This window comes from Xiphophorus hellerii, chromosome 23 (genome assembly GCF_003331165.1).
Source record: "Xiphophorus hellerii strain 12219 chromosome 23, Xiphophorus_hellerii-4.1, whole genome shotgun sequence".
Classification (NCBI taxonomy): domain Eukaryota; kingdom Metazoa; phylum Chordata; class Actinopteri; order Cyprinodontiformes; family Poeciliidae; genus Xiphophorus; species Xiphophorus hellerii.
Window position 1 is genome coordinate 24608094 of NC_045694.1, and position 24770 is coordinate 24632863.

Here is a 24770-nt window from a genome sequence, read left to right on the forward strand (position 1 = left end):
TTCTGCCAAAATGACCCAATTAACAACTGTTATGCCTAGTTAATATGGCAAGACGTTTATACCAGTTTTCTCCTTATGGAGAATCTTAAGAATGCCCTGATTCTCACGATGGGTCTTAAGGTAATTTCAAGAGTTATTCCTGCTGAGTTTGGTGTGTTAAGAGTGATCTGGTCCACTTGGAAAGACATCAGGACTGTTTTCAACATGTTGGATTGTCTTGACCCGACATCGCAGCGTGTGCAGTGTCCCCTGAGGACAGATGAGCACGCAGCCTGTTGAACCCGACCTGCAGCCAATCAGAAAGCAAGGGGATGGAAACACACAGGGGGATTCTAAACAAAGAAGACAAAACAATGGCCATGGCGCACTATAAAGTCTGGCGGACATCAGAGACATCTTTTTCTATTGTTTTTTTTTTCTGTTAGTCCATAATGTATTGCCATTGCTTCTTGTCAGTCGGCCATGTTTGTTAATCTGAACTCACGTTTGGTGTCGGGAGGTTTTGCGAGGTTTCCTGTCTCACATCTAAATGTTTGTGCGTGATGTTTTGCTCTTTCCATATGGCTCAACTCCACACACTTCACACCAAACATGTTACAGGTAAAAAAAAATTATCGTCATGTGTTGTGTCTCTCCAGCTTTGAAAATCAGCCGACAATTTAAAAATCTGGCAGCGTGAACCAGGCATTAGCTTTCCATCACCCAAAATATTTCTTTCTTGTCTAATTTGTTGTCTCCCAGATAATCTGTATTTCTGCTTAGACTAAGTCACACACGGGTCCCTAATAATGATGTAAATTAGATTTTATTTAGGGGTATCAAAGTAAAGATGGCTGGATATAAATGCACTTAACACTATTCAGTTTCATATTTGTAAACATTTTGAAAACGATGTATAATTTTCCTTTCACTTCTCTGCTATTTTTATTGGTGCTTCATATAATCCCAAAATAACATTTAGCTTTTTGTGTGTATAAAGCAACAAAATGTGAAAAAGTGTTTAAATCGTTTGTATTAGCTCATTTTTGGTGCTGCTGCTCCTCACAAGGATAGAAAGAAGAACAAGAAGAAGTCCTTCAACTCAACTTTGCTCCTTTTCATCCATGCCTTGCTGTTCGGCCAACTAGCTCCTGCCTGCTGACTCATGTATTCATAGTAACTGGATACCATTGCATAATATGATTAATACTGCAACTTAATCATATACAATTTCTGTTGAAAGTCCTAATCTGCATGAAATCCCTAATAAGACAACTCCCCTCCTTCTGGACAAGTTGACAGCAGAGCTCCGGGCGCAGAAACTAGCAACACTCATCACGCAGACCTGTTATCTGCACAGGAATTAAACACTGCCACTGCACACATTTTTATTTTTCATTTTTTTAATTCAAAGTGTAGAATGGGACGGGACAGAAGTGGAGACGAGTGGCGGGTGGGGCGGGGGAAGGAAGCCATGATGAAAGTGTAACACCAGAGCAGAAATGGAGAGGAGAAAAGTAAGGGAAGGAGGAGAGCAGAACTGGGGGAGAAATCCATTTAAATGAAAGGGAGAAAAGAGGCGTCAGCATTAGTAGCTAATCCACTGCAGTGAGAATGCTTTCTCTCTGCCTGCGGCCTCACGGCTTCAGTCGTCATCATAACAGGAAGACTGTAACATACACTTAACTGTATTCCAAACAGCACATCCAAGCAAGACAGCCCTGTGAGAGAAAACCATTTGCCTGCAGGGAAGCCAAGATATCTTGCAGCCCCATTTTTTTTTTTTTTTTTTTGTTCACTGTTGATGTTTCTTATTAGTATTTCATGAGCGACTTTCGGATTTGTTCCATAAAAATAACAGTATCTCATTTGAATCTCAGTCTCTCGCCATTCAAGCTCGAATTCTTCAGCGTTACATGTCCGTGTTCGCAGCCCCCAGGGGAGGGCCGTGACAAAGGGAGCATCTCTCTTCCCTTCTCTCCCACCCCTTTTTCTCTCTTTTCACCCACACACTTTCTCTATTTAGCTCATGCTTAAAAAGGATGCCTAAAGATAGAAGCAAAGAAGCTGAACGGGAGCCAGCCGAATGTCATAGCAACAACGTGCCCGGTTCACAAATACAATTTAGATCAGGAAGAAGAAGAAGAAGAAGGGGAAAAAAGTTATAATCAAAGTCAAAACGCAGCTTTCTCGTTTCCTCAAGGACGAAGCTTACTTGGTTTCAACCAGAGACGTGGCAGCCGTGAAAAGCTGACAGTGGGGGCTCATAATCTGCCACTTCAACAGACTGCATCACTGTAGTGACAATGAGCTGCCTATATTACTTAATTTACTATCTGCAGTCGTCTGTGGATGCAAATCACGAATTGTTTCAATGTAAAGAAAACATTATCCAGATGCTTTTATGACATTGCAGGCATTATGCATTGCCTTACATCACAGCATGCAGATGTACATTTCACAGAAACATAGCTGTTAGCACACTGAGGAAAACTCACTGGAAGCTGAGAAGTGGCTTTTTGTGATTAAACAACAGAATCAATGTGGGATCTATGCATTCAAGGTTTCACGGACAGACAACCCGGGCTCAGCTGGAGAACTGTTCCCCGCACCGTCATGGATATTTTAGAAAATTTTTGCCTCTCCTTCCCCTGGAGTTCCCAAGAGGCCACTTGCACATCAAAGGATCGGCGCTGAAAGGCCCAGATTTGCTTCCTGTGTAGCATTACATCTACTGCAGCTAATTTTTACACAGCTGACAAAGACGCAGCCTTGTAGATACACTGCTTTACAAAAATATTGACATCCTGTGATCTTTTTTCACATTTTGTCATATTAAAATCACAAAATTTAATCTAATTTATTGGGATTTTATGTGGTAGGACCACACCAAGCGAAGTAAAGTGGGATATGATTAAACATGAAAATAAGTAAGTTATTAATGAAAACCTTAAAAGTGAGGCACACATTTGTTTTTCTGCCCTCTTTTTTTCTGATACCCCTAAATAAACTTTAGAAGAGACATAAAAATATGGCAGAAGATGCTCTGACCAGATGAAACCAGAGAATGAACATTCAGTCCTCCATACCAAACACTGGCAGTAATACTGAACATCCTCTTGAGCACCAATGAAAACACGGTGGTGGCAGCATCATCCTGTGTGCATACTTTTCTTCAGCAGGTACACTAAAGCTGCTCAGCGGTAATAGAAGTCACTTCTTGAAGAAAACCAGTTTGGAGGCTCCAAAAGATAGGACAACAACCCTAAATATACCCACAGCTACAATGGAATAGCTTAGATCAAAGCATAGTCATGTGTTGGAATGGTCCAGTCAAAGTCCAGACCTGAATTTAACTACTTTTCCTCTAATCTGAGTGAGGCTGAACTATTTTGCAAAGACAAATGGGTAAAAACAGTCATAGAGAGGTAACAGCAATAAAAGATGGTTCTACTATTGACTCTGGAGGGATGAATACAAATGCAAGAGAACTTTACAAATCTTTATTTGGAAAAACATTGAAAACCACGTATCCTTATCTTTCCACCTCAATATTATACCCTACTTTGTGTTAATAAGTCACATAAATCCTACCAAAATGCCTCTGGATGTAACGTAACAAAATGTGGACAAGTTCAAGAGGTGTCAATACTTTTGCAAAGCACTGAGTTGGCTACTATGTGAAAATATTATTAATATATCAGCCAATTTTCATTCAGATTTCACCAGAAATTTGATATTTTTTATGTCAGAAATTTAAGCGTGAAAGTGACCTAACTCCTTCAGAGTGCAGCATGACATTCCTCAACATCTGCACCTTTTAGATGAATCATTTCCCTCATCTGATTAAACACCCACTAAAGCCATTTTAGCACTTGCTTATTTTCTCTGAAAAAACCTCACTGGGCTCTGCTTGCATAAGCCAGGTCTCGGTATCATAAACCTACTGGCAGAAATACAGCCTAAATAAAGCTGCAGCACTCTGCAAGGTGATTTGAGGGGTGTGTCTGACTCACTATGTTGACCTGCAGTGGTTCTGACCCGGGTCTCAACAGCCTCTTCCTCCTGCAGCTGGTGGAGCCTCCAGACCTCAGGCGCACTGACGAGGACGACTGGCCCATGTCCACTGGGGTGGGAAGCACACGGAAAAACGGGTCAAGAATTAAGAAAGCGTGCATAAATCTGCAAATTCATTGCTAGCAAGAATATGTGCTATTACCCGAAGAAGGCAGGAGCAAAGCCAAGGCAGTGAGAGTGCTGGGGGGAAGAGGCAGCGAGCGACACCGCTGCAGAGATGCCCTTTGTGGGGGCTCGAGTGGCGACACTCCCGGAGGGCGAGACAAAGCCTAGAGGGTACTGGGGTAGTTAGGACATATATTCCACATAACGCGACTGCAAATCACACAATCACACACTGTTCTACCCTTCACCTTAAAAGAAACCTTCCTCTCTGCGTTGTCCCCCTTTTTTCCTTTTTTTTTTTTTTTTGCTGTGAATATAATTATTCCACATCCCAGCAACTCTATTCTGGTGCACTGGCCTCCATGCGTGCTCCGCAGCAAACCAAGAGAGACTATACATCATGCCGACCAAGGCGTTCTCTCAGGTTAAAATGAACTGACTCCGGGTTAGGCCAATGAGAGGTAAAGCTTACGGGAGCGATGAGGCAGAAAATTGGCCACTGAGAAAGACTGAAAATGAAGGATGGATACAGAGAAGCCAAAAAAGATGGGAGAAGAAGGGGAAAAAAAATTGGAATTGGTGAGATGGAGGGAAAGAGAAAGAGAGGGAAAATGCAGTGTTCAGAAATGCAGGCCTCTGTAAATGAGGCAGAGCATGCAGGCATTGTTGTAACTAACAGTGAGCGGCATATAAATACTGGGTTAGTACTGGGCTGCCCTTCAAAGCCTGGAGAGTGTGCTTGATTCATTACGGACATGCTCTATATTTATCAGTGAGTTGGTGGAGCCCACTAGTGAGTCTTGGCCATCCTACTTTTAGCTAGATATATTCTCACATCTGCATATTATAGACTCTGAAAATGCACATTTTAAGGTAGTATCAGATTTATTTTTTAATTTTAGAAACAATCGAGCTCCTTGACATCTTACTCTGTGAGGCAGCTCCGTCGACAGGGTCTCTCTAGTAACACTGCTTTCTATGACAGAACAAGGCCTGGAGCGCGCAGCCGTCCGTCTCTGCCCTGGGGAGTGCAGCATGGTGGCAGCGGGCCTGCGTCTCAGCCGGGGCAGGGAGCCCACCTCGCTATAATGTGTGTAGATCTCGCGTTCCGGGTTGGACCTCCACAGGTCCAGCACCGCCGAGGCCGGACGGGGACGGTGGAGCAACCGCCTGTGAGGCACAGAGGTCTTCTCTGTGCAAGACTGGGCCGGGGCTGGTCCGGGCTGCCTCACACTGCAGCCTGTCTTGCTGGCAATCTGCTCACACAGCTGGGATTGGCAGAGATACTCAACTGCTTGGCCCACATACAAGCGCAACAATGCATTTCTTGTGCAGGGAATAAGGAAAGTACGTCTGCAGTTTTGACAAGCTACGCTTCATATTTCTGTGCAAAAATAAATTCCATCAGTCGACACTTCGTGTCTCTACTTGCAATGCATGTGTGGGTAACCAGGTAAGAAAAACCACTGAGTTTAAGAGACAGACTAACACTTTTTTTCCTTTTTCTTACCATGAGGTAATTATTAAGAAGGGTTGTAAATAATGCATATGTTCATTTCATTACTTAATCATGATGAAAAGTCTAAAGAAAACTACTTTTACAGTCTAGTTTGCAGCCCTCAAACTAGATCTGGAAACATGTTTTGACACATCACTAAATCAAGACGTTCCATCATACCACAGGGGGGGTTTCTAAGTTCTGGTCTTGTCTGCTGCAGCTGTTAGCTGCACATCATATATGAATAAATAAAGAACTCTTCATTCTGCATGAAGACTTTCTGTAGGTATGCATGTACTTCAAATAAATAATTATTTCCAGATATTTTTGATGGGGAATGCATGATGGAACAATAGTGCTGTGCCAAACAAGAAGTTATACCCCTTAAGCTTCAATTGGTATAAACATCAACATTTAAGTAATTTTCTACAATCTCATAGTCTAATGAAACTACTGATAAAATTTGGGTATCTGTGCACACCTGAAAAGGCAAGGTTTTGATTTATTATTATTTCTTTTGACAACAAATGCATGGCTAATAATTGTGTCGCTAACAGATTTGCTCACGTGTCCATAGTTATCATGGGCCTTTTAGCTACTTCATTAAAACTCTCATTTTTGGGTCTGTTAGTTTAGGTGGCTAGCCAGATGATGGCTCAAACAGCACAGGTTGCTTGAAGCTTGGGAATTTGTCTCATAATCTATCTCTGCTTTAAACTTTATGACGCTGTTTGTTCACTCAAGTTCTCTAAGAAATCCCAAAAGTCTTTACAGGAAAGCTATGTTTATTTTCAGATTATATCACACAGAGATTAACTCTACATGCTAGTTGAGTGATTTTACAAGGTATTGGCTCCACTGGATTTTATCCAAGACTGTCAAACTAAAGAGGTGTAAATGTAAAACAATTTAAAAACCATTTGTAATGATCCTTCCGCTTAGCAACAATGCATTACTTTGTGTATAAAATCTTAATAGAATGTGCAACCTTTTAAGGGGGCACAAAAACTATTACAAGACACTGTGTGTAGGCTTCTGTACTCCAAATTAAATAAGCTACCCAATGACATGAATTTGTCTTTTTAAGCAGTAGTGGTTTAGAAATTGAATTTTGAAACACAAATGGCTTAAGGACATCATTAAAAAATAAAGGAACTCAGTTGAACTTTCATGTATAGATCTGATTCCCACCTAGATGTAAACGCAGGACCTTGCTACACGGTTGTGGGACACAAGATTAGTACTTTTCCCTAAACAAAAGCTCCTAAAGCTCTTGCCTCTGCATAATAAACCCCTATGAAAGTGTGCTGAGTATTGAGATGTCATATCTCATTTAGTCAGAAGCTAACGTGCCCTGACTCGTTGGGATGACTAGGAGGGAGATGACTAATTCTGAGAAGGGGAGGTCGCCGTTAAGAGGCGCTGACGTCACGGACCTCTGGGGCCGCTGCAGCCTGACACTGCAGGCTCGATGGGAAAAGCAAGTTTTCCTTGCAGGCTACAAAAAGCTGGCCAAACGGGGAAGGACAAACTTTTGTAACATGCTGCTGTGGGTTTTTTTTATTTTTTTATATTTACTGTAACCTCTTTTCTCCAACAGATGGGGCAAAAGGACAACATCAGGGCTGCTGTCTCATACCTATCCATTCAGCCACTCCAGACCGTATCATAAAGATATATGTAGCAGCTCTGATGCACTTTATATTCCAGGTTGCGGGTGACTTTTTTTAATAAGCAGAAGAATGACCATGGTTAAGGCAGTTACATAAATGAACTTTTTAGCATTTGTGCAGTAATTACATGACACATGCCTCTGGGAAAGTTAATGAAGGGGAAAATGCCTGCAATGAAATGTGGTTATGGAAAATAAAAACACAACATATTACACATGGATATGGTATTCTCTTAAAGAAATAGAGATACAACAACAGCTTAATAGAGATACAACAACAGCTTAACAAAAGAAATAATAATAATTATTATTAGCACTTTTCAGGTTTTCATTCCTTACCTTAAAAATTTCTTCAGTAGAATCTGAGGCTGCTACGCTATTGGTTGTGCTTTCTTTATCACCTTGTTGTGATTGGACATTCACTTCCTGTACTTGGTGGGAGTCGAGCGGAGTATCCCTGGAATCCTGCTCATTTCCTTTCTGTCCCCCTACCTTTTCCTCTTGACACAGGCAGTTCAACTGAACCCTCTCAGCATCAGCTTCAGCCTCCACGCTTAAACTTGAATCCTGAATATGATTCTCTACAATCGCCGTGGATTTGTGGTTTGTCACGTTGTCCGGGTTCTGAAGGCCATTAGCAGCTTGAGATCCTGAAGAAGCTCTAAAGGCTTTTAAGGCAAGTTTGGGGGATTGTCCACCGGTTGTGGTCGCTGGCGTTTCACCGTCAAAGCTACTGGGATTTGAGGGTTGAGCAGCGAGCGGCAACAGTTCTGTTGGTTGGGGTTTTAAAGATCCTTCATTGTGGAGTGTGAGACAAACACTGTGAATGTTGTCCACTGAGTGCTGTGGGGCCCGCTGGGAGGTCATTGGAGTCCTCTCTCCCTCCGGAGGAGAGAAGGACCGTGAAGTTGTCCGCCATTTTCTGGCAGATTCTGCTACACTATTAAAAAACTTAAAGAGACCACCAAAGTGTCCCTTTGTGTCCGATTGTTTCGGGGGCGGCGGCTGAAAGTCTCTGACACTCTCAAAGTCTACAGATCCAAAATCTGAATCCGTGGTTTTGTCCAACGAGGGGAGCTCAGAGTCAAAGCTTCTCTCTGAGTACACAGGATTACTTTTCCCCAAGAGGGAAATCCTCCTCAGGTAACTCCAAACATCTTTGTGCCTCCTCCCTCCACTATGATGGGTTCTGGGGCTACTCCTAACACTGGGCTCCTCACAGTCTGCGCTGACTTTGTTGCAGCTGTTTGAGTTGCTATTGTTTCTCTTAGAGTATGAAATTCTTTCAGAAGGTTTACAGCCATTCTGGACAACAGTCTCTCCTGTAACAGTGGGCTGGAGGCCATCTATTGGTGCAGATAAGTCCAGGTCTTCAAACGAGCAGTTGAAGTCCACCGAGTAGCCGGCATACGAATGCCTCTTCCCTCTATTTCGAAGGGTGCTCTTGCTGATCTGCTGTGGAGTGCCGATGTCACGGCAGAAAGACTCCTCGTCCACCAAGGAGCTGGTGAACTTGGCAGTGGACAACTTCCCGGTTTTTCCTCTGAACACGGCGGGGGATTTTAGCTTCTTAAAAGACCGAACTTTGTCTGCAAACGAGAGTTTAGGGATAGAAGCTTCTCCGGGGAGGATCATGGAGTGGGGTCTCCTTTCCATCTCAGGGATGGCTCTTTTTCGGTTTAAGATGCGCCAGATGCCCCCCGTGGCACGGGCCCTCCGGTTGACCTCCTGTCTGTCCTTGACAGGGGTTTGAGAGGAGGCAGCTTGGCTCTCTTTTTGCACCTCCACGGGCCCCGGCCCCGTCTCCTGAATACAAACACTGCCTGTCTCGTTCTCCACGTCCAGAGAAACATTGAACATTTGGTTGACATACCCATTAGGGTTGCTGCTCTCTGAGGCAGGGCTGTCTGTCTGCTCCATCCTCTCTCATTCTACAGTGTCAGCTATCAGCTCCGGTGAACATCATGTTTAGGTCCACTCTCTCTCTTGTTTTTGTCAAACACCTGAAGGAGCAAAAACACATTCTTATTCAGCAATCTGACGTTAAACTGACAACACTGTCATTTCATATATGCTCCTTCAATTCTAACTTACACCGAGAAACCCGGAAATGAATGCAATGAATGCCAACGATGTTACAGAAAATATAGGGGAGTAAAATCAGTCTGACAGCTGTGTCTCACCCAGGGTCAACTTTTCAGCAATACATGATATGAAGATTATCACAGTGAGAGAGTTAGACTGTGATTCTCAAACAGGGGCTTCTGTTCCTCAAGTCAGCAACAGCTCCACCCCCCACCCCCCCCCTTTCCCATCATATTTGGTACCAATTATCCAAAGTAATTATTTGAGACACAGTCCCCCATCCCCCGTTTAACTGGGAGGCTGCGTTGCCATGGAAACACTTACTACAGGGATGTCTGGTTATTTCAGACCTGCTTCTGCTGTGACATCATCGCACCACTTAGATAAGCTTCTTTTGGGGATGATGATGATGCTTTCTACCCGACCACATGGTAATTACCCCTGTTTGGTAATCCCTGTGATGTATATAGGGGGGCATCTTACATAATCGAGGCCTTTGGCAGACATTGCTCTTGTTGCTAGACTTCTGAAGCAAGGATGAGTTTCAAAGTTCTGGCCTGTTCATCGGATATCACAATTCACATTTAACATGTTTTTTTGTTTGTTTGTTGTTTTACTGGTAACATTTTTTTAATCAATACAAAGTTTTCTACAAATGCAAATTCTGCGATCATAGAGATAGGAATGGAAACATCTGAACATATATTAGTTTGATACAAAATCTTATTTTTCACATTTGGTCATGTTAAAACCACAAGCTTTAAGTTTTCTTTATAGGAATTTGACATGTGTTTGTATTCAGATCCCTCCTGAGCCTATAATTGGTAGAACTAAACCTTTATCCGTATTTGATACCAGCTTTGTTTTATTCTCAAGAAAAATATTTCTGCTCATTCTCCTTTGCAATACAAATCAAGCAGAATCAGTCTTGAGAGCATAAAAAAATAGCTATTTCAAGCCTTCCCATTTGTATTTAGGACTGAGCTTTGACTGGGCCACTCTAACATACAACTCTGCTTTGAGTTGAGCTATTTTATTGTAGCTTTGTTTTCTTGCTGAAAGGCAAGTCTCCACCCTGATCTTAAGTTGTTTTCTTCCAGGATTGTCCTGTATTTAGCTCCAGATTCCCCGTCCCTGTGGAAGATGGGCTTCCTGGCTGCTTCTCTTGATTAATGCCTCCATAGGTGGACTACCATATCTGGGTTACTTTGCAAGTGTAAGCATACGCTTGCCCCTTTCGAAGATGGATTAAGCAGTGCTCCATGGCATATTGTTTTCTAGCCCGGGCCCTGATTTACACGACTCCACAACTCTGCAATCCCTGTCCTGTCAGCTGTGTTCCTTGGTCTTCATGCTGATTATTGTTCACAAATGTTCTCTATAAAATGTCTTCACAGGCCTTCAGAGAGCAGCTGGAATGAAACTGAGATTAATTTAAAGCAATTTGACTCTGCTTAACAATTATGTGTCTTCGGAAGACAATTAGTTGTGCTTTATTTTAATTAGGAATGCCAGTGAAAGGAGGGCTGAATAAAACTTATTGAATGTGTATTGTTTAAGAATATATATATAAAAAATATGTATTCTTTTTTTTATAAATGCTACTTTGAGTTGGTCCAGCAAATAAAACACAAATTAAATACAATGGTTTAAGGGTTACCACTGCTTTTCAAAGGCACTCTAATATATACAGTATATGTACTTGACAACATTATAAAAAAATGCTGAAATTCAATAATCGGTTTTGGTTTTGGGGTGCCACCCCAAGACTGTCACTGACACCGGTTGTTTCTAAGATTTGAAGAAAAGAAAAAAATTAAAAGAAAGACTCTATAAAGAGAGGCAGCTTTTTACTTATTGTTTATCTGTATCATAAGCTACAGAACAAAGGAAATAAAATTATATAAAAGCTTTCTTAGTCTATTCTATCAAAAGATTTGGGGATAAATAAGATTTTTTCATGTACATGTAGCTATTTCAGAGAAATTAAGCAAAGAAACTCTCATAGCAAAGCCAAGAAGCAAACCAAATCAAATATGTAAGAAGATCTAAAGTCCTCACAAGATCTACAGAGCTCAGCACATGGTGGAAGCCATTCATAGGCAACATTTAGACAATGCGCAACCTAAAACATGTTAGAAAACAAGAGCAGTTTCAGAGCACTGCCCTTTTTGGGTGATAAATCAAAAGATCAACCTGAAAATGTCCTGGTTGATTTGAAGCATCCAAACATGACATGGGTGATAATGCTTCAAAAAGTATGTTTTTAAAGTCCAGGCCGTGGGTTACCCTGTACTTCACTCGATGAAGACAAAAGCTGAGGGCATAAAAAATTCCCACAAACAAACTGCTGCTGGAACAGGAAGGGCTTGGCAAAGCATCACAAAGGAGGAAAGCCATTCTTTTGATGATGTTTGTGGGCTTCAGTCTTATGCCAGTCACGGCCTGCATGGGTTCTGCACAACACAGTGCAATGGACAACTTATATTTGGTTAATCTGTTAAAGTCACATTTCACGACAAATGTGTGACTATTCAAACTGTAGGTGTAAAAACCTTTCAAGTGGTCGGAGTTACTTGCTGGTGATTTTGAGAGTGCTTGAAAATTGTCCCGGCTAAAGAGTCCATGCAGTTTAAAAATAAAAAAAATAAAAAATAGCTTGTTGTAAAGCCAGAATGTAAACCTTACAAAACTGTACAAAACTTTTCAGAATGCAGTTGTCTTAAAATGGTAAGATGTCCACTTTGTTCTTGGGTCAGCTTTGATTAGCTGCTAGAAACTAAAAAGTTTAAACAAAATAAAAAATATAGGCAATATCTCCTGTTTGAAGAGCAAGAAAGACCTTGTTTTTAATAAATATGAGCAATTCCTTTAAGGAATTTATTGTTGGCTCACTATAGCTACCTTTTGAGCAAGTGGAGGTGAGTGCCTGTTACAATAAAGATCCAACATGGACAGTAAGAAGCAGATATAGGTTTGCTGAGGTGGCTGGTGGACAAATAGTTTGAATGGAATGAGTTCCCAAAATTAAATTTGGACAGGCTCTGTTACAACTACTTCCAATCAAGTTTTTAAACTACGCACTTAATTTATTTAAATCTAAACATATTATCGCAGCTACTACTCATAAACTTTATTTCAAATTATACAGTAATATCCCACTAGTAATGTGTAGTACAGTTATTAGAGCCTATGGCTACTAAGCGCTCACAGGCTGTCTTTTCCTGTCACTGCTACAAAGTTATTGCGTAGCTACTTAGTTTTAACTAAAGAAGAATATAGTTAGTGTATTTTTCTCCGTTTCTTTGGGCGTTAATTTTTGCTCTTATTTCACAGGAATGTTGCGTCTATAAACACTCTCGTTGAGGCAATTTACCTACTTCAGTCGGACCCAAACACTGACATTGTCCCGTATCCACCGGGGACAGTTTTACAACTAACAAACGTGAATAAACTGAAACGCGTTTTTTTTTTTTTTTAGCTAACCTAAACTCAAAAAATGAAGTTCCAGCTGTGGACTCACCCGCAGCACAGTTCCGCCGTGTTCAACAGGGCATCTCCGCTGCTGTCCCGTAACGTAGTCAGACACCGCCTGAACAGTGGGTGAACTCAGGCACTGCCTTAACTTTCAGTCCGCCTGTTCAAAAAAAAAAAGGAGAGGAAAAAAAAAAAGGCGGATGTATTATTGTGGATAGCTACTCCCTTTATTTCTCACGTGTTTGGTTTGTAGGGCTTTAAAACTTCGTCAGCTTTCACCAGAGCTGAAGAAACTCCCCGAGTTTAGACGGAGTGCGTGAACTCTTGCCCCGTAAAGCTCCTGCAGATGCCGACAACTCTGATTTGTGATAAAGCTCTCACGCAAACACACGCGCAGACACGCACGCTCTTTCTCTCTCTTTGTCTTTCGCTCTCACACACATACACACCCCACCGCCCCCAACAGTTCTGCGAAAATGGTATTAACCCTAACCCTATCAGCCAGGACCGGCCCAAAGTTGAACAAGGTCCTAAGCAGAATTTGGTCCGCTGCCCCCCCTGAGCCCCCCATCACTTCTCCTACCTTGCATTTAACCACATCACAGGCCTTGTATTTTTTTCCATGCTTATGTGTTTATTTTTGTATTCTACATTTAACAGTTTGTTTTATAATTAACAAGAGAGACAGGAATATTTATTCAAAATTCCTTTTTGAATGTGCTCGGTTTTACTATTATTATTATTATTATTATTTTTTTATAGCAGGATTGTCTGTTAAGTCAACCAAACTTGTTCCAGATCACCAGTAAAGCCACATGTCATGGCCTGTTTTTCTATTTATTTTCAACATATTACGTAGGTGAATTACACCTTACCAAAGATTAGTTTCTACATGCACATGGCTCTAGTAACCTTACTTAAAGCAACTCAAGTTATATCAGCAGTTGTGAAAGTAATTTTTTTTTTCAGTTCACGCTCTAGCAGCAAAAATGATATGTGATGACTATTTTGTTAATTTATTATTTTCTTTTTGTTTCATTTATTTATGGTCTAAATTTCAAGTTGTGGTTTTCCTACTTGGTATCTTCGGCCAGCAGGGGGCTCTAAACAGTTGCAAAGCTTCCTTATATTTTAGACCAGCTTTGAGTTCAGTTTAAGAAAAAAGAAATGACTTGCTTAGAAAACGTTAAACATTGCTCCTTGTGCTCCTCATACATACTTGAAGTTTAAATTAGCTTTTAACCCTGTATTTATCCTTTTGTTTCCTTGAAAAAAAAAATCCCCCATCCATTTAATGCTGCTTTGGAAGCACACAATTTTTGGGTGTTGCTTTTAAGTTTTGTTCACAGATTTATTTTTTTTAAAAAAAGAAAAGCACTTATATTTTCTGAAGCGACAATGAAAACAAGTTATTGACTGAACTCTGGTCTCACTAGCTGATATTCCTCTGGGATTTTCTCTGAATGTGAAAATCCTTCTATTGAAATGGTACAATGGGGAGAGGGAGCTCTGGGAGGGAGGGAGCAGGGGGAGAACTGAAGGAATTCTGAAAACTAAACAGCTCCAGCGCTCCATCGCCCTGAAAGAGGAGATGGTGGAAGAGGTGGCCTAAATTTAAACATTTCCTCTTTGTCTTGTTTTGGGCCCATTGTCATCGCATGGCGTTCTCCCCTCCTGCACAGGAAGGAGTGGATCTGACATCAACGCTCTCGGCCTGACAATGCCAGGAAGTCTGTCTGACTGTATGTAAATATCTCCGGGTGTCCACGCTTCCCTTGCTTGCCCATGGAGAGGCTCTGCGCTCCTGCCTTGTCCCTTGGAGCAGCTATCACACAGTTACGGTTTTGCTGGTGGTTGTGGCAAGACGGTGATTTACACGCCACACTTCCCCGATAATTCACTCGCAAGCCCTCCCTGCAAATTACAGCGACGATGACCTTTCTGAGATGGAGCATTTTAGTGTACGGCCTATAGTGGTTTGGGTTTATTCTTCAAACACATAAAAGGTTTTGCAGTTTCAGTTTTGTCTTGTTTGTGCCTATGTGGTCATTTTCTGTCATTGTTTAACTGTGACTCACTGTTTATTGCTCTCCGGTCTTAGATTCTCCCCTTGCTCCCCTTCTTACACCCACATATGAAATTACTGAGCGACTTCTTTAACCCAAATGCTTGGTTTATGCCATTGGCACTGAAGGTAAGCAGCTTTAAATAAGTTTTGCTCCATGGTCAATTTTATATTTAGTCCAAGCATAGTGCTAGCTATGCTCAACATTCCCAAGTTTAATTTCAGCAACAAGGCATTTCAAAGTGCTTTACATTATGGAAATACAAAAATAAAAAGTCATAAAGTCATTGGTGTTTATTTAAATCTAATTAAATTGTTCAATTAGAAAGCTTTGAATAAGTGATCAAATATTTGAGCTACATTTAAGCCAGCTTGTGTTTAGTGCAGCGGTAAGGGCAAGAGTCATTCTGTAGGTGTGACCATAAAATGTCAAAGCTGCTAAGATTTGGTCTTTCAAAGGATGCGTCTTACTAAAGCTCTTGAACTTGGAGACCCCTTAATTGTTTAAATCTAGATTTAAAGTAAAAACAGAAATATTACAGGCTTTGCGATTGAGTTTGGTTTGGATAATGAATGAATGTCATTTAATTAATAGTTAGGAATAAGACGTGCGGTTGCATTTTGTTGGAGCAAGAGTTTAAATTTGTTCCCAGTTTTTAGCTGGCTTTGCTAATGCTGAAGATAAACATGATAGCATGGTGAGCTTTTGAGGCAGTTTTAGCTAATTAAAAGCAGATCTTATTCGTGGTTATTAGGGAAATCGTTCAGACGTTACCTTATTTAAATAGATTTTAAAAGCTGATCAATATATTTGCAGTCCAATTCATTTTATACTTTTAACAGTAAACAAAATAGACAGGCAAAATGTGATTAATAACTAAGAATCTAACAAACTTATTTGAGTAGATTGTGGGTTTAAAAGTAGATTTTAAACTTTAACTACCTTATATCAGTTTGATGTTAAACTCACATCATTTACATCAGAAATATTTAAAATCTGCGAACATAAAACATATATAAATTGTTCCACCAATTATATTGGTTACATTCTAGCAGTTTGTCTGGTGAAATTGGATTATTTTACTAACCCAAATTGCGTTGGTAAGATGGCCTGATTTAGGCTGAGCAGTTATTAAAGTGTATTCACTTCCTCTGAAGACATTCAGCCATTACAGAAGACATCCTGGCTCCCTCAGGCCAAGTGCTCATCTCAAAGTTCCACTTTTAAGATATAGCTACATTGAACAACTACTTCTCAAACTAGCAAGCGTCTGAGAAACACAAAAGCTGTAGTGACCCACATCAAAGTCACTAATCGACAGAGAAAGACGCCACGATCTGCGTGTCTGAATCAACATGTTTTGTTGACGTACGGTGAGTTATGTATTTACTATGCGAGTGGCGAACATGCCGAACAGAGCTCTTTGAAATGATGTCATCAGCCTCTCAATTTTAGAACAATCGACCCCTTCCTCCTTTTCCTATGACACGGCCTGTACTCCGCAGGCCCGGTGGAGATTATCGGAGACAAACACTGGCCGAGTTAAGGCCCAGCTGTAATTATTTCACCAGTCTTTGTCAAAGCTGCTGAGTGAAAACAGGCTGCCGTGAAAAAGCCAGCCAGCCAGACAGGGAGGGAGGAGAAGAGAGCTACGGGATGGGAATGGGGGGTAGTGGTGGTGGGTTGGGGTGGGGAGCTCAGATATGTTATGATATCAAATGAAAGGCTTACTAAAGCCTGGGAACTGCATTCAGGAGCTGGGAAACTCATGTGAGGACAGCTGGGAGGTCAGCTGAGTCTTGTTTTCAGTGCAGGTGTTTGGGAACACTCAGGCTGAAACGGAGTGTGGAATTTTACCACATGCGCTCGAGCTGGGAGGAATTCCTGATTCCCATCTTCCTCGCGGGGAACTGAAGACAAGAAATGCTCCAAACATGAACATGTTTGGAGCATTTCTACCACATGCTCCAAAATGTGACACTTTGGAGCATGTAATGTCGCACTTAAATGTGACATTATATTCTGTCACATTTAAGTGCAGACTTGCCCACTTCAAAAAATATATATTATCAAAGAAGTAGTCGGCTGCAGTGGCAGAAAAGAGTTTAAATTACCCTGACATTCCTGACATTCCCATTGGACTGACCTGCATACCTTCCTGACTTGGCTGCACAGGGCATCGCACTCCACACCCACACACCCACCCCCCCCCACACACACACACACACACACACACACACACACACACCCACACACTAATCTGAACCCATCCTACTGGTTCACACGTTGACATCTGTCTCTTTGATCCCAAGTCTCAATCAGTTTGGGTTAATCAATCAGTTTGAGTCTTTCAACCCATCCACCTAATGAAGCCCACGCGACAGCTGGAGCATGTTATTCCGTAAAAAAGGAATGCCTCCTAAACAAAACTTATCAACCAAACTTATCTGAGAGACAGCAGGAGGGAAGGACGAAAAGAAGGAGAGGGAGAAGACAGAGAGAACGTGCCTCTTTCTGAGTGTGTGTGTAGGGGGTGTGTGTGTGCGTGTGTTAGGCATTCGGCTGGGGATTTTCAGCTTTTATCAGAAGGAATCTAAAAACAGGAAGGCGGGTTCCAATAAACAAGACGAGCGGAAGACAACCACAGTTCTACTTCCTGTTTCAGAGCGAGGGAGGAAACAGCAGATTTTTGAGGAATTTAAATCAGAACACACCACATAAATCTACATTACTTGGAAAAATAAAATACTCATATGTATCTATGTGCCAAATATGACCAAACTTGGGGTGGGTAGAGAGTGGTTGCTTGTGTGGTCTATTTAGCAGAACTTTTCTCTTGTAGCCTTCAAAAAAAAAAATCCAATGAGACAGATGTTTACTCCCCTCTCACCAACTCTGCATCCACAGGCAGATCCAAACTTGGCTGTGTTTGTGGGTCGGCATCACTAACAAAAAACAACAACAAAAAAAATACAGCAGCCGGTCTCTGCAGCTTCTTCAGGAAGTTTATGAGTGGGCAACCCAGGGGACTTTGTGATAAAGGGTGGGACTACAGTCAGGAGAAGAGACATTTAGCTGCTGAGAACAAAAGGAGATAAAACTTTTCTCTTTTTTTGATCATCCTGTCGTCTTCTCGGTGGGACACAATGTCGGTTCTTACTGAGGGGGGATCTGAGGAGAGATAGGAGACAATTAGTTCTGTGATTGAAAGCAAACCTGTGTCCTGTTAGCTAATTTGTCTTTTGAAAAGCTTTCTTTTTTTTAACAGAGCTGTCTGTTTTATCTGCTTGACGAATGTTGCCCTCTGACCGGATCATTGTGTCTGCTTAGAGGTGTTTTAGCTAAAGAATTCAAGCGCCGGAGATATTTTTTTTTTTACCAGGGATGGATCGATAAGTAAATCCATCGGGTGAGATAGGATTTAGGGTTCAGTGGATTTTTCAGGTCCTAATCCCAAACTTTTCCAGATTCGCACTAGCTCAGTTCAGTTTTTATGGATATAATGTAAGAGTAACATAATTATCAATGTAAAAGTTCCCTTTGAATTTACTGTGGAAAAAATGCGAGGAGAGTGAACTTCAAACTGAAGGAATAAACAAAGGAAAAAGGGAAGAATGCAGAATTTAAAAAGTAATAAGGAGTAATAATAATTCTGAATATAAACCTACCAAAACTATGAAGAAATCATGCTGACTCTCATGCGCAGTGTGCTCCATTTGGTTTTTATTGTCTCCCAGCTGGATGAGAAGGCCCTCATACCACACTTCAGTCACTTGATCCAAATGTTGATCAAATTAACTAAGCAGTCTTCACAAAGTCCCTCAAGATTTAGTTATTTATCTGTTTTCACACTCAGGAGCTCATAAATCTATTTAAGTAGATGTTTGATCCTATATGAGACTGTGTTTAATTAAAATTTCACTCTTTTTTCCCCAGATTTGTCTTTGAAGCAGATATACAAGTGAGTAAAGGGAGACATCTAGAGGATGTAACTGAAACTGCAAATAGTTACCTTCTTGATCAAGAAATGCACACTGCTTATTCAACTTTACATGCATGTGACAAATAAATGTCTTTTCAAATTTCTTTCAATTAAAATCGCTGTGATCTTACTGTCTAATATATATATATTTGTTATTGTTTGAGCATTCTCTTTGAAGCGTTTCAAACTCAAAAGCTGCAGTTATGGATATCCTCCACATGATGGCACTGCAGCTCTTCCACAAGAGCTCAAAAAACCGGCTCTGACTCAAGTTGAACTATGTATTACAAGGCAATCCTTTATTATTAAAAATCAGATTGAGCGTGCATTGGAGAATAGGGTCTATTTCAGGAATCATGCCACACAGGCAAACACAGTTTTCAGCAGAATCAAATTTCATGAAATGAAACCGAAGGAACTTATCAAAAATGATAAAGTGAAATTGATCAAATTTGCTTGGAGGATTTTAATTAACTGGTAGAGCCTCGAGGTTCAGTTCGCTCTCCGATTGAATTATTGGCTACTGTAAGACAGGTTCAATGAGAAACCTCCAACAGTACCTGATAACAGGGCTGGGATTGTGCTCTGCTACCGGGTTTTGGACCAGCGCTAATGACTGAGGTGGCCTAAGGCGGGGAGGGAGCTCACTCTGTCGTGGAGGTGTAGTTACACATGCAGAGACTTTTTTTAGATTTCGGCCTGGATATGTGCAACCAGGAGTCCTCCCTCCTGGGATTCAGCCATCAGTCCCATGTTAGTCGATATATATCACAGCCGTCCTGCTCAAGCTGGGACCAGAGATACCTTTTTTTTTTTTTTTTTTTTCTTTTTTGAGAAAATTCGCCTTGAGCTAAAAAGTAATTTGAGGTGAAAGTAAAGAATTAAACTTTGCGATGTGGGCATTTGAGTCAGGCGTGATAAAGGTTGCCAGCATCGATTGGATCTTCGTTACAAGGTGCCCGGGCCTGAGGATGTTCTGCAGAATGGGAGAATGTTCAATTTTTATAATGTTACACTGTGACCCTGTGAGATGATTTCTTTTGCTTTACACAACTGCAAAGAGGTTGAAGGGAAAAAAAGAGAGAGAAAAAAAATGCATGATCTAACTCTTTTTTTTTTTTTGCTGGCTATCTTTATAGAATCCAAGGATGCCTAATTGCTACAAGCTGGGTAATGGCTTGGTTTAAATTATATACCACAAGTCAAGTGGATTTTTCTCTCTTTATAATGAGTGAATCAAATTGCTCTCATTCAACTGCTTTACAAATGAAAAGGCAATGAGTATTTTCTGTACATGTGATACAAATTATCGCACACAAAAAAAGTACATCCAGTTAAATTTTCCTTTTTTTTTTTTTGCTTTGACAAAAATGGACAATCCGACAGCCTCTTTTCTTAGTATATTAAGGCTTTCCAATGATTCTCGACTCAATTGGGCAGAATTTCACTTTTTTTGGTCGCATTATAGCCACAAATCTCAACTTTATGTGACACCACCAATATAAAGTAGAGCATATTTGTGCACAATTGCAAACCTGAAAGCCCAAAGGAGAAGCTACCAACACTGGAGGAGCTGTACAGATCTACTGATCAGACGTAGAGGAATCGGTTACCAGGGGAACCGCTTGTTGTGCACGCCACAAATCTGGCCTTTTTGGAAGAGCGGCCAGATGCCACTCTCCATCCATTCTTCAGGGGATGTTTATCATGAATGTTCTTCAAAAGAAAAAATTGACGGTTGTTGTGGTTTATTTGGCATTCTTAGAAAGTTTTGTTCCTTATTTAGACTTGCTTTAACAAATATACCTGACCCGCGTTGCATTTGTTTATGATTAAAAAAAATTTCAACAACTTGCATAATATTGATTGTAATGCGAAGCTACTGCGGAAGAAACGACGGCTCTTATTTTAATGTTGAAATGATTTAGAAAATTATTAAATAATCAGTGCATTCTGAAGTCACAGGAGAAATGGTGGACGGCTCGCTTCTTTTGAGCTTGTTTTCTTTTACCTCGTTGCTCATTTCTCCCAAGATTTCAGCGACATTAGTGGCTAGAAAAAAAGCCATTGTTCAAAGAAGAAAAAAAAAATCTATAAAAGCATTGTGTTTGCAGTTTGCCACAAGCCATGTAGCAGACACAGCAAACATATGGAAGGAGGTGCTCTGATCAAATGAGACCTAAACTCACCTTTTTTATCCTAAGCCAGAGGAGGCACACCAAAGAGAGCTTACAACTGTGATTTCTATGTTTTTTAGGTGACCGGCAAAGCAAGTGTAGAAACCGCAGTTAGTCAGAATGAAAACAAAAATGGAGACTTAATAATAGATTGTCCATTTTCGTCAAAAATGGAACCCAAGACTTAAAATAAAGTGTAAGTCTTGGGTTCCAACATTTTAGATTATCAGAATATTTGATTGTATTACTGCCTCCTAAATGTCACTCGACCTCTGGTTCCTGACTCATTACTAAACAGAAATCCTCTTCCATATTGAAGTCCACTAGTTTAAAAAGAACAACAAATAAAAAATTTCCCTTCGCTCTAACGAGTCTCATCACCTGATGACATCCTTAAAATAACATTTTCCAAGCTCTAATTTTCATATGTCCATGTCTAAAACTCCTTTAGCTCCAATTTACTCCATAGAAAACAACACAATATGTTGAATTGTCCCTTCCTGCTCTGTGCTTTATCTAAAATACCCAGCTGCATGTTTTCCTACGATGAGAAGAGGCACTGTTCAAATTACCAATTCGAAGCCAGCTGATTACGACCTGTTTTCTTCCTTTCTGTTACCGTAGCTCCTGACCTCTCCCACCTTCGGCTGCACAGTAAATAACTAGCTGTCTTGATTTTGTTGTGTCTCCCCTGATTTTGATTATTTCTTTCTTGCAGATTTTGAACATTTCTTTTGAATATCTATTTTGTCTTTTCTTAGAAATTCAGCTTTTTTTTGGTATTTTCTACTACCAGGGATACTTTTATTAATCTGACCTTTTATTAACCTGATACTTTTATAACCAAAGAAGTGCTTTTTTCCCCCCGTGTGCAACCAAGCGTGAGTTTGGTGACAAGATTTGATAGGCTATTTCTGGGTGACTGTTGAAAGTTCATGTATCACTAGACAAGGGTGCTGGTAATGAACAACAGCATAATACCGTGAATATGTTATACCTATTCTGAAGCAAGCCATATTCTTAACCACTCTGCCATGAATAGACTTGTATAAGTCGATGTCCTTTCCCCTATAGAGAGCGAAAAGGCCAGGATATTCACCGCCACCAATGTTGCATCTATTAGGTCTGAGATACTCTGTGTGTTTCCATATAAAGGCCTATAAAATCCCTGAATCAAATCTACTGCCTTGTTTGTATTCTTAATATCAATTGAGTGTGTGTATTTAGTAAAAAAAAACAACAAAAAAAAAACATTAAGATAAAAGTTAACTCCATGTACTTTCAGTTGTTATGTTTTATTATTTTTTTCCAATCCACTCTTCAAATCCAATCTTTACGAGCATTCCTTAGATGGCTTTCACTTTGTCCACTAAAATGTAATCATCAGGTTGCTGTGTATTGCCCCCCCCAAGTCATAATGGCATTTTCCTGTTTCAACCTGCAGGCACACACTGGTGCTGTCCGTATGTCTCCTAAACTTTCCATAAGAGCACCGGCCTGTACAATATCTAATTTACAAAAAAGGTGATTCAGTTGCACAGCCACACTCACAACACATCTGTACTTTTCGATATGTATATATATATATATAATGTTTTTATTATTATTATTATTTTTTTTTTGACCTGCACCTTCCTGAGATCATTGTCCAGACAAATAAGTAGATCTGTGATGCTACTTTCTTTTCTAAAACCACCTTGATAAGCCTCTAATAAGTTATTACCTTCTGAAAAGAGCCATCAGCCTTTCATTACTCAGCCAGGTACGGAGTTGGTGAGCTTCACACGTCTCTCTTCAAAGGACGTAACCCTGCCCACATATGAGGAGAAGGAAAAAGCAGACCAAAACGAAAGCCAAACTCACCAGGACAATGATGCCCTAAACAGGTAATTCTATGAAAAACTAACTAAAAGGTTCGGGAAAAATTCCAATGAAGATGGAGGGTATAACGTCACAAATGGACCTTACCACAGGGGCCGCTTTTCATTGGTTGATGCCCATTCTACGTGGTCACGTGCGTGGCCGTCTCACAAACACACTTAGCTTCCCGTTAGCTAAGTACAGCATAATGGCAGAACTGATACAACTTCTACACCTTGAAGCCTGTCTGCTACACAGTCTTAGGTTAGCTAAACAGATCAATATGCAATGTGTCTGTATCTGACATACACTAAAGATTTTATTTTAGCAGAAAAGGCTTTGGACTAAACTGTTACTCGTGTTAGCCACGCTAGCACCAAGTACAGCTAGTCAGTCAACCATCGCTGTGTTCAGGGAAGCGCTGATTAATAATCGAGAAATAAATATCAACCCTGGAAACTTGATATCATAACGGACTGAATGTTATGTTTTTAACATAATCTTTGCTCGTCTTGCAGGGCGCAGGCGGTTGCCACGGTAACAGGTGTGCTTAAACTACAGAGAGAGTAAAAAGGTAAGAGTGGTTTTGAGTTGATCACCTGTTCGGGTTATTTTACCTTTGTTTACCTTTGCTGTGGCGCATTACAGCCGCTGTAGTTTCTAAATGTTGGACTAATTACCTCGTTCGTTTGTGAGTATACCTCATTCACAACAAACGTCAAATAGAACAAATATATTTCATAAAATTTTAACAAACAAATGGCTTCTACTGCGATAATTATGTGAAATTAAATTAAATGAATTATATCCCAACTTCAGAAGATTTGCCTTTACCTTAACAGAGCTCTTTGGTTCCTCCTATCAGTCTGCAGCTTCTCATATTGAGGTCATCAAACCAAATTTCAGATCTACCATAACTGACTGACACCTGCTGGCCTCGGGTTTGCAACCAGTTTGTGACTGAGAAACCAGTAACCTCCTCCCAGATGATGACATGAACTTGTTAGTTCCTCTGTCCATTGTAGTAGCTGATATATTGTGTCATAATCCGGTAGAAATGATGCACTAATCGAGTCATGTTTACATAGAAACAACACACCGCCAGGCTGTGTTTGTGAGACTTGCGGTCACGTGGGTCGGTTGTGGGCGGAGCTTGGTAAGGTCCATTACTTGTTTTGGAAGCACTCTTCATCACTAAATGGGCAGTGTTATGCATTTTCCGTGTCATTTCCTAGCACAATCAAATAACTGTGTTACCTTTAGTTGCTTTAAAAATACTATATAAAACATAATTTAAACTGAAATTGGGCCTCTGTCTCTTTAAGAAGTTCCCGCCCTTTCACACAACGACGTTTCTCCATAGCCTTTAACAACGTTCCTACCAGTGTTGCACTGAGAAGTACTGTAGTTCGTATAATAAGCTCCCTAATGGCAAAGGATTTCTCAAACATGCATGAAAATCGAAGCAGCACTCCAGGTATGTTTTTGATGAGGGAATATCACAATAACATTAAAAAAAACCTCAAAAAAAGTTGATTTTACATAACACCCTCCTTTTAAATGCTGTTAAAAAAGTCCACCAATAAGCTAGGACGTTCTCAGTAATGGTTTTATTCAGCTATGCTAATTCCATTAACCAATAACAATGGATATAAAGGCTAGCTTCCTATGTCAATATAATTTGTTTGCTTGGCTGTTTTTTACATAGCCAGTTGAAATTTCTCTTGACATGAGCTGTATTTGTCGACGTGACCCCGTCTGGCTCCACGCACCAATATAGTCACGTCTATCC

At 40.6% G+C, this 24770-nt stretch overlaps 1 protein-coding gene across 6 annotated transcripts in view; it reads right to left on the minus strand.

The window, feature by feature from the left end:
* Positions 1-13231, minus strand: part of arhgef9a (Cdc42 guanine nucleotide exchange factor (GEF) 9a) — a 62928-nt gene extending 49697 nt beyond the window's left edge. For 2 of the 6 annotated variants that reach the window (XM_032554690.1, XM_032554686.1), the window contains exons 1-5: positions 12940-13230; positions 7671-9334; positions 5091-5429; positions 4199-4325; positions 3996-4105 (exon numbers count right to left, since the gene is read on the minus strand). In XM_032554690.1, coding sequence (XP_032410581.1) covers positions 3996-4105; positions 4199-4325; positions 5091-5429; positions 7671-9251 — 2157 coding nt within the window. In that variant the 5' untranslated portion in view covers positions 9252-9334; positions 12940-13230. Of the gene's footprint in view, positions 1-3995; positions 4106-4198; positions 4326-5090; positions 5430-7670; positions 9335-12939 lie in introns of all 6 variants that reach the window. The other 4 variants (XM_032554687.1, XM_032554688.1, XM_032554689.1 and 1 more) reach the window with 4 other exon arrangements.
* Positions 13232-24770: the final 11539 nt, after the last annotated feature.